Source organism: Rana temporaria, chromosome 6, assembly GCF_905171775.1.
Source record: "Rana temporaria chromosome 6, aRanTem1.1, whole genome shotgun sequence".
In the NCBI taxonomy this organism is placed as follows: domain Eukaryota; kingdom Metazoa; phylum Chordata; class Amphibia; order Anura; family Ranidae; genus Rana; species Rana temporaria.
The window spans coordinates 157,976,942-157,989,411 of NC_053494.1; the positions used below are offsets into that span (position 1 = coordinate 157,976,942).

Below are 12,470 nucleotides of genomic sequence, written 5' to 3' on the forward strand. Positions count from 1 at the left end.
AGAATAGCTTGCAACGTGCAATTAGGGACAGGTGTAGGATAGTGTTAATTTTTACGTCAAATTTCAATTTACTTTTAGTCATAGACTTTTGACTAAGATGGGATTTTAGTTTTAGTCGTATTTTAGTAATCTGAATTGATTTGTTGACTAATATCTCCAGTACGTTTTAGTCGACTAAAACCTCCAGCACATTTTAGTCGACTAAAATCTCCAGTACATTTTAGTCTACTAAAATTTAATAGGTTTAGTTAAATTGTAATGCATTATTTAAACATTTCTCTAGAATTGCCAAACTCATATACTCCTGGAGTAAAAATCTAATAACATGTTATTATTTATGGTATTGAGGTTGAACATGCACTGCAGGCACAGATTAACCATTGTGATATACAAACATTCTGCACTATCTCACCCAAAAATCTTCCCAAATTAAAATGAATGATTTTTTTTTTATCTATAAATTATACTGTCATATATGTCACACACCACTGTAAATATATATTAATTAATATATTAATTAATATATATGTAAGTTTATACTATTGAAAACATGCAAATAAATCAAATATATAAATATAGCACCACACAGTAGGATATAATAATTAGATAATTCATAAAATTATAGTGTCACAAACGTGAATCATAAGTGCTGTAGTGCATAAAACAGTGATATTCTAATTCAATATGGAAAATCTGTCCAATGTAGTTGATATAAAGTTATTTTTGATATATATTTAGTAACTTCAAAAAAATGTGACAAACACTTGCTACGGTGTTCACAGTCTGGTGCTCCCCACCCTCAGGTAATGGCTACTCACCTCTGAGTGTGTGATCTCACAGTTAAGTTTAGTCAAACATGCTTATGACTTTAGGCAGGCTGTCTGTTTCAAAGCTGCTTACTGGTGCTGTCTCCTCACATGGAAAATGGTAAAAAGAAACTCCATGGCTTGATATCGTTTAAAACTTTTTATTGTGCAGACAAATAAAACCCCAATGCTGGGTACTCACATGGGTTAGGTGCATTAAGGACACCACTCTGTATCCCTCTGAGGAAGATAAGAAATCCCTTGTATCGTCAAATGTAGGGGAGGGGACAGGATGGTGTGAAAGGCAGCTCAGCTACCATACAGAGGACGAACGTATGATCCTAGCCATTACCTGTCATTTTTAGGTAGTATACAGAGTGGTGCATTTAACGCACCTAACCCACCCATATGAGTACCCAGCACAAATACCATTTTAGTTTTAGTTGTATTTCAGTCATCTGAACTATTTTAGTCATATTATAGTCATTTAAAATAGTGTTCGTCGACTAAATTTACACTGGTGTGGGGACAGTTTATTTTTATGCATGAACATACAATGTATCACCCCAGCCTTGAGATCTTTAACCTATTGTTACGACAGACCCTAGGTATTATACCAATTTGACTGGCAAAGTATACATTTTAACGTGCAAGTTTTAAACATGTGTTTTATTTACCCCTCTACAGAGGAGCCAGATATCTCAATTGATCTGAAGGCACAAAGACTATCTGAACTGTCGTGCTGGTAGCCAAATCAAAATTTCTGCCATCATCAGAGGCCGCCCTGTACCCAAAACATCCTGGGAGTTTGATGGAGTGGCACAGAAAGAAATAAAGGTAAAATGAGGCACAATGAGCTTCAGAAATAGATTTTCTTATAAATTACTTTATTTCTTTGCTAACATGCCACTGTTTCCTTATGCTCAGTTTTACAGTAGCATTCCACCTTCTTCCACATTAATTCCTTCTTCTAACATGTAACAAAAATACATTATAACAAGTTGGCAGTTCCGTATATTCTATTGGAAGAACATAATTGAAACTATAGTATATTTTTACTAATGGTAAAAAAATAATAATTCAGAGATATACAGAGTGAAAAAAAATATCCATAACAGTTCATCTCATGTAGATGTTTGTGCTGAATCTTTAGACAGATGCTATAGGGTCCCATTACATTTTTTTTAAAGGTTTAAACATTTTTACAATTGAATCCATTTGAAAAGTATGTGAATCTTATGTGAATCCTGCAAGAATCTTCTGTGAAAACATTTATAAACAGACCTATGTTTTTGGATATAGTCACCATTATCCTAAACATAGTAAAGGATTTCAGTAAATATTTATCCTTTTATATCCTTTTTCCCATACAGGATCAAGTCCACAATATTCCAGTTGATTCACAAGTATGTAGTTAATATTTGTATTCAGTATTTATTGTCTCATTTTTCAAATGTTATATACAGGTATATAATATAAATATTAAAATATTAAGAATAAACTATTCTGATTTTTTTCTTTAGGTTGAAGCAACTGACACTACTTCAGTTATTATAATTCCTGAGTGTAAAAGAGGACACTCTGGAAAATACAGCATCACTGCCAAGAACAAAGCTGGCCAGAAAACTGTCAATGTCAGGGTCAATGTTCTGGGTAAGATTATATTCATTGAGTAATGTGAAGTTCTTGTCATCTTGCATGAGGGAAGTACATAAAAGATATGGTATATTTAATAAATACTTTACACTACAGATGCTCCTGGGCCTCCAAAGGATCTAAAAGTTGGCGATGTCACTAGATCTACTGCTAAACTCACATGGAAAGCCCCAGATAATGATGGTGGAGACAGAATTAGGAACTACATCATTGAAAAGAAGACAGTGGAAGCAAAATCATGGGGCAAGGTTGCTACTGACTGTGCAGGCACTTCATTTACTGTACCTGACCTCATTGATGGACAGGAATATTTCTTCAGGGTAACAGCAGAAAATAGATTTGGCACTGGACCTCCAATTTCAACCATCCAGAGAACAAGAGCAAGAGATCCTATCCGTAAGTATATATAAAAGCTATGTAGGATGTTATATTAACAACTTTGCTCATTGAGTTGAATGTTTTGTGTCTCTAACATTTTAGCAATACTGTTATTGTTTAAACTTGACAGTACTTTTTTTTTTTTTCTATTAAACTTAACAGTAGTTTATGTTTTTGTTCTATAGATCCACCCGAACCACCAACTCGTCTAAAGGTTGGCCTTGTGACAAAGAATTCTGTTGCATTAACCTGGAGGCCACCAAAGAATGATGGTGGGGGCACCTGTAACCCATTATATTATTGAACGCTTAGTTTGGGATCCAAGTGGAGAAGGCAAAGAAACCTGGAAGCAATGTAACAAACGGGATGTGGAAGAAACAAAATTCATTGTTGAAGACCTGAAGGAGGGTGGAGAATATGAGTTCCGCGTCAGAGCTGTGAATGAGGCTGGAATTAGCAAGCCATCTTCAACTGCTGGCCCAGTAGCTGTAAAAGACCAGACATGTATGTAGAAAAAAAATATTCTGTTATGTTAATATGCAAATTATTATACAATTCTTGTATATTCATTGCTATTGTTCCATTCTCTTTCAATAGGTCCTCCTTCAATTGAGCTTAAAGAATTTTTGGAAGTTGAAGAAGGTACAGATATCAACATTCTGGCCAAGATTAAGGGTTGCCCATTCCCCACATTGAAATGGTACAAAGCATCTACAAACAAGCCAGATGACAAACTACCAGTGCAGTATGACCAGCATGTTAACAAGTCGTTGGTGAAAATGACTGCACATTGGTAATTCATCAGTCTCGTCGAAAGATACAGCCTTATACACTCTGACAGCTGAGAACAATCTGGGTGCTGATTCCAAGGAAATGCGATTGAATGTACTTGGTAAATACAGACAGTTATGAATTTTATTAGTATTTGCTTTTGGCACAAATGTTAATAGTTGGCTATTTATTAATGCTAGTTCAAAAAAAATTGATGTCCTGTATACTTAAGCAACCAACCAGAAATGTGTTTTCAACATTTTATCATAAATAAATTAAATTGGGTTTCTTAAAACAAGTTGACAATGATGCTCATTTAACTTTTTTACTAAATCCAGTTCTTAGGTTTTAATAAGTTAATTTTAAAATGTTTTATTTTTGCTTCTAACAGGAACGTCCTGGACCACCAGAGGGACCAATTAAATTTGAAGCAATAACAGCAGAAAAACATGACATTGGCTTGGCTTCCACCAAAAGATGATGGAGGCTCTAAGATTACAAATTATGTTATTGAAAAGAGGGAAGCAAATCGGAAAATTTGGTCCCCTGTAACTAAAGAAGCTAAGGAATGCATCTACACAATACCAAAACTGGTTGAGGGTCATGAATATGTGTTTCGCATTATGGCACAAAACAAGTATGGTGTTGGTCTTCCACTTGACAGTGAGCCTGAAACCGCAAGAAACCTGTATTGTAAGTTTATTATTATTCAGGCATGCTATGCACAAATTTATTTTAATGCAAACAATACAGATCATGGATAGAGAAATATTTGTCTTATAGACTACAGTGGTCTTCAAAAAAATTACGTGCTTACAAAAATGTAAAAATTTTTATTTATCTAAATAAAAAATATTAAAGATGCCAGTTACACAGTTATAAATGGTATGTGCTTACCAACTATGTAACTATTGGGAATCTGTAGTGACATGTACACATATAATCACACACAAACGTATATACACAGTAGGTTAAACTGGATGGGCCTGTGTCTTTATTCAGTCTCACTAAGTAAGTAACTATGTAACATGCAGTCACATCAAATCTATCTATATCCTGCTTCAAGTATCCCACAAAGTAATATTCATCTACCCACTCAATGAAACAATAATTAATTTAAAATTAGGGAGTTTGGAATTATAATGGCCAGACCAGTCAATGATCAATTTCACATGCACATATAGAGCACAGGCAGTTGCTGGTGTCTTCTTCTTTTACCCAGCTTTGTTTCCTCCAAAGCCAGACTTACTGTCCAGCTACAGTAAGTTTTCAAAGGGAATAGGAACTCCCTTAGCATTTAAATGCAGTAATCCTGAATCTGACAAAAATGCCATTAACCCTTAAATATCTACATGTGATAATTATATTTCCATAACATACTTATTCTTTTATTTATAGCTGTTCCAGGACAATGTGAAAAGCCATCAGTCAGCAGTATTTCACGAGATTCTATGACTGTCAACTGGGAAGAGCCTGAATATGATGGTGGCTCACCTGTGACAGGCTACTGGCTGGAACTTAAAGAGACTACAGGAAAGAGATGGAAGAGAGTAAACCGTGATCCAATCAAGATTATGACACTGGGTGTTTCTTACAAAGTTACAGGACTCATTGAGGGATGCGATTATCAGTATCGTGTGCTGGCTATAAATAGAGCTGGAGTTGGCCCTCCAAGTATGCCATCTGATCCTGCAACTGCAAGAGACCCAATATGTGAGTGCACTCAGCCTTAGCAGATATTTAACTATTGTTTTTGATTTGCTATATATATATATATATATATATATATATATATATATTCATACATGTTTACATATATCTTTTTTGTAGCTCCACCCGGACCACCAATTCCAAAAGTTACTGATTGGACAAAGTCTACTGCTGATCTAGAATGGGTTCCACCCTCTAAAGATGGTGGGTCTCCAATTACAGGATATTTTGTGGAGTACAAGGAAGAAGGAAAGGAGGAGTGGGAAAAGGTTGGTAGAAGACAGTAATATAAATGCATATAACAAAGTGGTTCTAAAGACCTACCTAAAATAAAAAAATATGTTTATACTTACCTGTTTGGTGCACTGGTATTGCACAGAGGGGCCCCTCCTCTTCTGGGGTCCCCACTGGTGCTCTCTGCTTCCCCTCTCTTGTGTTTTCCTTTATAGCAAACCGTTTTCTGTCGGGGCAGATGTGCGGGCTTGCTCCTAAACTGGGCTGTTTGTGTACATAGACACACACAGCATGGCTTTGCCCCACCCCTGTTCCCTCCTCACTGGATTTCATTGACAGCAGCAGGAGCCACTAGTTCTCATTGCTATCAATCTGCCATGGGAGACCAGGAAGCGAGAGAGCAGTGTTGCTGCAGACAGGCACAGGGCTATATTGATACAGGACTCAGGTAAGTATTAGGGATGGGTGAAGCAGTGAAAGTTTTTTTTAAACCTTAATGCAGGTAATGCATTAAGGTAAAACAAACTTGTAACTTTAAAACCACTTTAAACTATAACTATGGCCTCGTACACACGACCGAGAAACTCTATGGGCGAAACACATCGTTTTGCTCGTCGAGTTCCTTGGGAAGCCGTTGAGAAACTCGACAAGCCAATTTTCTTCATTCCCGTCAAGGAAATAGAGAACATGTTCTCTTTTTGTCTCGTCGACAGTGTCCTCAACAGAAATGTACACACGACCGGTTTCCTCGGCAAAAAAATATCTCCCACAAGTTTCTTGCTGGTTTTTGCAGAGAAACTCGGCCGTGTGTACGAGGCCTATGAGTTGCCCTGTGTGGCTGCATTATAATATTTTTTGTTTTATGTTATTTAGAGATCACTCATATCATTATCTCAATTAACTGACATTTACATTTTTAAAGGCAAAAGATAAAGAAATCAGAGGAACCAAGTTGTTGTACCTGGACTGAAAGAAGGAAGTTTCTATAGATTCAGAGTAAGAGCTGTTAATGCTGCTGGTGTTGGGGAACCAGGTGATGTCACGGATATTATTGAAGCCAAAGACAGAACAGGTACCTAATTTACAGACCTACAGTATATGTGACATGCGTCAATATTTTTAGTTAGTTTATATATTTAAATACTATATTATTAAATCTGTTATCAATATGTAATATCAGCATCCGATTGAAGTTACCTGTAAACTCCTTCTCTTTTATGTTTACAGTTCTACCTGACATTCAGTTGGATGCCAGTGTAAAAGACAGAATTGTTGTCCATGCTGGTGGAGTAATCAGAATCATAGCTTATGTTTCTGGGAAAGCCAGCTCCAGAAATCTTGTGGAACAGAGATGAAAGAGATTTGCCCCCAGAGGCTAATATTGAAACAACAGCTATCAGTTCGTCTTTGGTCATTAAGAAATGCCTGAGGAGTCACCAAGGCATGTATACTCTGGTTGCTAAGAATGCTGGTGGTGAAAGAAGAAAGACCATCATTGTTGATGTATTAGGTAAGTAGTAGTTAAAAAAAGTTATGTTTGTGTTACAATGTGTGCATTATCTATAGTAAATAGCATTATAATATCCACACCTAAACATTTTTGCCTATATTTATATGATATAAATTTTAATTAAGTGAAGTGAAATCAGTATATCATTGAACTTCTTTCATCATTTGCAGATGTTCTGGACCAGTTAGCCAGCCATTCCAGACTGAAAATCTAACAAATGACTCTTGTAAACTGACATGGTTCTCTCCTGAGGATGATGGAGGCTCAACAATAACTAATTATGTAATTGAGAAACGGGAAGCAGATCGCAGAGGATGGACTCCAGTGACATACACTGTAACGAGGCAAAATGCAGTAGTGCAAGGACTTATAGAAGGAGTGGCTTACTTCTTCGTATTGCACCAGAAAATATTATTGGCATGGGTCCATTTGTTGAGACTCCACGAGAAATTGTATAAAAGAACCAATGTGTAAGTTAGAAAGGCCATATATATATATATATATATATATATATATATATATATATATATATATATATTTATTTATTTATTTTTTAACAATTTCTGCTGTTATCTTAAAATGTAACATGGTGTTTCCTTTTGTATAAAGCTGTACCGGAGCGTCCTGAAGATCTTCAAGTAACTGCAGTTACAAAAGATTCAATAAGCCTAAGCTGGAATCCACCCAAATACAATGGTGGATCTGATATCACAATGTATATACTGGAGTGCCGCCTTATGCAAGGACAAGTTACAAGAGCCACAAAAGAAAAGCTGCTAGACAGGAAATATGTCCACGAAGGACTGAAGGAAGGTGACACATATGAATACCGCGTCTGCGCTGTCAACATTGTTGGACAGGGCAAACCGTCCTTCTGCACTAAGCCAATTACTTGCAAAGATGAACTAGGTATGCTGTCCTCTGGGTCCCTTTAAGCTCACATTATTTTTAAAATTGCTTTGGATCTTTTAGGTAATATACATTTATTTTTCTTTTGTTACCAGCTCCGCCAGCAATTGAGCTTGATTTCAGAGATAAACTGATTGTAAGAGTTGGAGAGGCATTTGCAATGACTGGTCGGTACTCAGGCAAACCAGCTCCTAAAGTTTCTTGGTTCAAAGATGAAATAACAGTTAAGGAAGATGACCGCACAAAAATCAAGACCACTCCAAATACACTCTGCTTGGGAATACTTAAATCTGTAAGGGAAGATTCAGGCAAATACGGGGTGACTGTTGAAAATAGCACTGGAGCAAGAAAGGGACGGTGTGAAGTGATTGTTGTTGGTAAGGATAACACATTCATTAATATGTAATCGACATTAAAGAATTATAAAAGCATGTTTACAAGAAAGTTTTTTTGTTCCACCAAATGTTAAATGGTTCTTATTTCTACTCTTTGTTTTGAATAGATCGTCCACAACCACCAGTTGGTCCTGTCATTTTTGATGAGGTTCATAAAGACCATATGGTTGTTTCATGGAAGCCTCCTCTTGATGATGGTGGTAGTGCAATAACCAACTATATCATTGAGAAAAGAGACACAAACAGGGATCTCTGGATGCCTGTAACCTCAGCAACCAACAAAACTACCTGCAAGGTTCCCAAACTGATTGAAGGAAGGGAATACATAATTCGCATCTGTGCAGAAAATACATATGGTATCAGTGATCCCCTTCTGTCAGATGAAATGAAGGCCAAAGATCGCTTCAGTATGTTATCATTTACACTGTTAAAATGCACATTTATGTAGTGATATAATGCCGTTTTATTTAAATACATTTTTATTCTGTGTAGGAGTTCCAGAGGCACCGGAGCAACCACTTGTCAAAGAAGTTACAAAAGAGTCTGCTCTAGTATTATGGAACCGACCCCGTGATGGTGGAAAACCTATATTTGCCTATATTGTGGAAAAGAAGGAAACCATGGCCAACAGGTGGACAAAGGTGTCAAGAGAGCCTATTTATCCAGACACACAATTCAGGGTAACAGACCTTCTGGAGGGATGTGAATATGAATTTAGAGTATCGGCAGAGAATGAAGTTGGTATCGGTGATCCAAGTCCACCATCCAAACCAATGTTTGCCAATGATCCAATAGGTATGAGAATAATTTTATTATTTCACCCAACCAAATAATAATTTGTATTTTAACAATTTTTGTCAGATTTTCACATATCTACTTACACAAAAAACAACGAATGGTTAAGAACTGTATCTATTTTTACCCCCCTTCATGACCAAGCCATTTTTTTTGCGATACGGCACTGTGTCGTATGACGCTGTACCCAAATAAGATGTTTGTCCTTTTTTTCCCACAAATAGAGCTTTCTTTAGTTTCTTTTATTAATCTCTGCAGTTTTTATTTTTTGTGCTATAAACAAAAAAGACAGACAATTAAAAAAATATATATTTTTTTACTTTCTGCTATAAAACATACCCAATAAAATTTAAAAAAAAAAAAATTTTCATCAGTTTAGGCCAATATGTGTTCTGCTACATATTTTTGGTAAAAGAAAATCCCAATAGGCGTATATTGATTGATTTGCACAAAAGTTCTAGCATCTAAAAACTATGGGATACTTTTCTTTATTTAATTTTTTTACTAATAATGGTGGTGATCAGCAACTTTTAGCCGGACTGTGATATTAAGGCGGACATATCAGACACCTAATTGACACTTTTGTAAATTTTTGGGGACTAGTGACACGAATACAGTGATCAGTGCTAAAAAAATATGACACGGACAGGGAAGGGGTTAACATCAGGGGCGATCAAGGAGTTAAATGTGATCCTAGGGAGTGCTTGCTAACTGTTTAGGGGGGGTGCTTTGACTGGGGGAAGGTAAAGATATGTGTCCCTGCTTAGCAGAAATGCAGGATCAGTACATTCCCCTCTCACAGAACAGTGATCTGCCTTGTATACATAGGGACAGATTCACGCAGCTCCGCGCATCTTTGTGCCGGCGTAGCGCATCTCATATGCGCTACGCAAACGTAACATTGAGAGGCAAGCTAAGTATTCACAAAGTACTTGCTCCCATATGTGCGCCGGCGTAACGTAAATTGGCCGGCGTAAGCCAGCGTAATTCAAAGTAGGCTGGTAGTGGGCGTGTTGTATTATAATGAATCGTGACCCCATGTAAATGAAGCGCCGTACGAACGGCGCATGCGCACGCATGCTCAGAATCACGTTGAATTTACCCCCTAAGATACGGCGGCTCAATGGCAACGATGTGAACGTAACCTACGCCCAGCCCCATTCACGTACGACTTACGTAAACGACGTAAAATCCGACGGCTGTTCCGACGTCCATACCCTAACATGACTTACACCTGCTTTATGAGTCGTAACGTTACGCCGGACGTACGCCTTACGTAAACGGCGTATCTTACTGCGACGGGCGCAAGTACGTTCGTGAATCGGCGTATCTAGATCATTTACATATTTGACGCGTAAATCAACGGAAGCGCCCCGTAAATATGCACCCAAGATACGACGGCGTAGGAGACTTACGTCGGTCGTATCTTGGCAAAATTCAGGCGTATCTTGTTCCCTGAATACGGCGCATAGATACGACAGCGCATCACAGAACTTACGCGGCGTATCAACAGAAACGTTGGCGTAAGCTGACTGTGAATCTGGCCCATAGTCTGTCTCCCAAAGGATCGGCGGGTCCCAGACACGAAAGTGTCAGATCACATACTAGGTACGTGATCTGGCACAGAGTGGCTGCCATGCCTCAGTATAGGAACGGTGGGTGGTCTGCAAGCGGTTAAAAATACTTTTTTCAATTTACAAGATACCTATGTAATTTACAATGTTTTATACATACTACACAATTTCATGAAAAAAAATGTCTTTAAAATTAATAATTTTAAATTTGATCAAATTTTTTATTTTACTTTTTAGTGAAACCAAGCCCTCCAGTCAACCCAGAAGCCATTGACAAGACCAAAAATTCAGTTGATTTGTCCTGGCACCCTCCAAGACATAATGGTGGAGGCAAGATAATTGGTTACCTTGTTGAATATCAAAAGGTTGGTGAGGAAGAATGGAAAAAATCTAACCATGCCCCTGATGGCTGTCCTGATACAAAACATAAAGTAGTGGGACTCACAGAAGGTGACACATACAAATTTAGAATCAAAGCAGTGAATTCTGCTGGGGAATCTGAACCTGCCTATGTCCGAGACCCAGTGCAAGTTAAAGACAGACTTGGTGAGATCTTAATTTCAATAAAACACCTATATGCTAAATTTTCAATAGTGCTTAAAAAATACTGACACATACATGTTAATTTCAGAACCTCCTGAGTTGATAATTGATGCTAACATGGCACGAGAACAGCACGTTAAAGCTGGAAACACCATTGCACTCAGTGCTATAATCAGAGGAATGCCTTTTCCAAAAGTCACCTGGAAGAAGGCAGACAAAGAAGCACCTTCAAAGGCTGACATTGTGGTCACACCTGTTGGAAGCAAGCTTGAAATCCGCAACTGTGTCAAGGAAGATGCAGGCGTTTTTTCTCTCACAGTAGAAAATGAAGCAGGCTCTAAGACCGTTGAAGTAAAAGTTATTGTACTTGGTAAGATACAGTATTGTTATGTCTTATCAGTTGATATAAGTAAAGTAATAAATGATGAGCATTAACTACGTGTTTGTTTTATCTTTCAGATAAACCTGGTCCACCAAGGAATCTACTAGTAAGTGAAATTAGGAAAGATTCTTGCTATCTTTCCTGGAAAGAACCAGAGGACAATGGTGGCTCTGTTATTACCAATTATATTGTTGAAAAGCGTGATGTTGCCAATCCTCGTTGGGTGCCAATTTCAACGACATCTAAGAAACACAGTATTATGGCCAAACATCTGATGGAAGGCACACAGTATTTATTCAGAGTTGCTGCAGAAAACCAATATGGACGAAGCACTTACATTGAAACACCAAAACCAATAAAGGCCATTGATCCAATTTGTAAGCATTGTTTTGAATTTGTCTTGTTGAAAATGAAAAAATTTCACTAGAAATATAGTGTTTTTGGCAATATTACAAACATTTCTATCTATTATTCAGATCCACCGGGACCACCAAAGAACCTTCATCATGTAGATTTCGACAAGACCGAGGTATCTATTGCTTGGAATTATCCAGACCGTGATGGTGGTTCTGAGATCACTGGATTTGTAGTTGACTATCAGGAAGATGGGGCAGAGGACTGGACAAACTTCAAGACTGTCTCTATACCAGAATGTGTGGTCACTGGTCTGACCAATGGAAAGATATACAAATTCCGTGTAAGAGCTCAAAATATTGCAGGATTAGGCCGACCAGACACAACTTTACCTGTAGAGTGTCAAGAAAAACTGGGTAATTATCATCATTATTAATATTATAAAAATATATA

At 37.3% G+C, this 12,470-nt stretch overlaps 1 protein-coding gene across 1 annotated transcript in view; it reads left to right on the forward strand.

The window, feature by feature from the left end:
- TTN (titin) overlaps nucleotides 1-12,470 on the forward strand; it is a 326,833-nt gene that overhangs the window by 243,409 nt on the left and 70,954 nt on the right. The window contains 28 exon segments of the mRNA XM_040358499.1: nucleotides 1,494-1,528; nucleotides 1,530-1,643; nucleotides 2,180-2,212; nucleotides 2,330-2,459; nucleotides 2,559-2,858; nucleotides 3,026-3,114; nucleotides 3,116-3,344; nucleotides 3,438-3,605; nucleotides 3,608-3,652; nucleotides 3,655-3,733; nucleotides 4,005-4,059; nucleotides 4,061-4,304; nucleotides 5,010-5,324; nucleotides 5,442-5,590; nucleotides 6,478-6,505; nucleotides 6,508-6,627; nucleotides 6,783-6,871; nucleotides 6,873-7,069; nucleotides 7,236-7,456; nucleotides 7,459-7,539; nucleotides 7,675-7,974; nucleotides 8,070-8,351; nucleotides 8,477-8,776; nucleotides 8,862-9,164; nucleotides 10,976-11,284; nucleotides 11,370-11,651; nucleotides 11,741-12,040; nucleotides 12,140-12,433. Of these exon segments, the coding sequence (XP_040214433.1) occupies nucleotides 1,494-1,528; nucleotides 1,530-1,643; nucleotides 2,180-2,212; nucleotides 2,330-2,459; nucleotides 2,559-2,858; nucleotides 3,026-3,114; nucleotides 3,116-3,344; nucleotides 3,438-3,605; nucleotides 3,608-3,652; nucleotides 3,655-3,733; nucleotides 4,005-4,059; nucleotides 4,061-4,304; nucleotides 5,010-5,324; nucleotides 5,442-5,590; nucleotides 6,478-6,505; nucleotides 6,508-6,627; nucleotides 6,783-6,871; nucleotides 6,873-7,069; nucleotides 7,236-7,456; nucleotides 7,459-7,539; nucleotides 7,675-7,974; nucleotides 8,070-8,351; nucleotides 8,477-8,776; nucleotides 8,862-9,164; nucleotides 10,976-11,284; nucleotides 11,370-11,651; nucleotides 11,741-12,040; nucleotides 12,140-12,433 (5,091 nt within the window).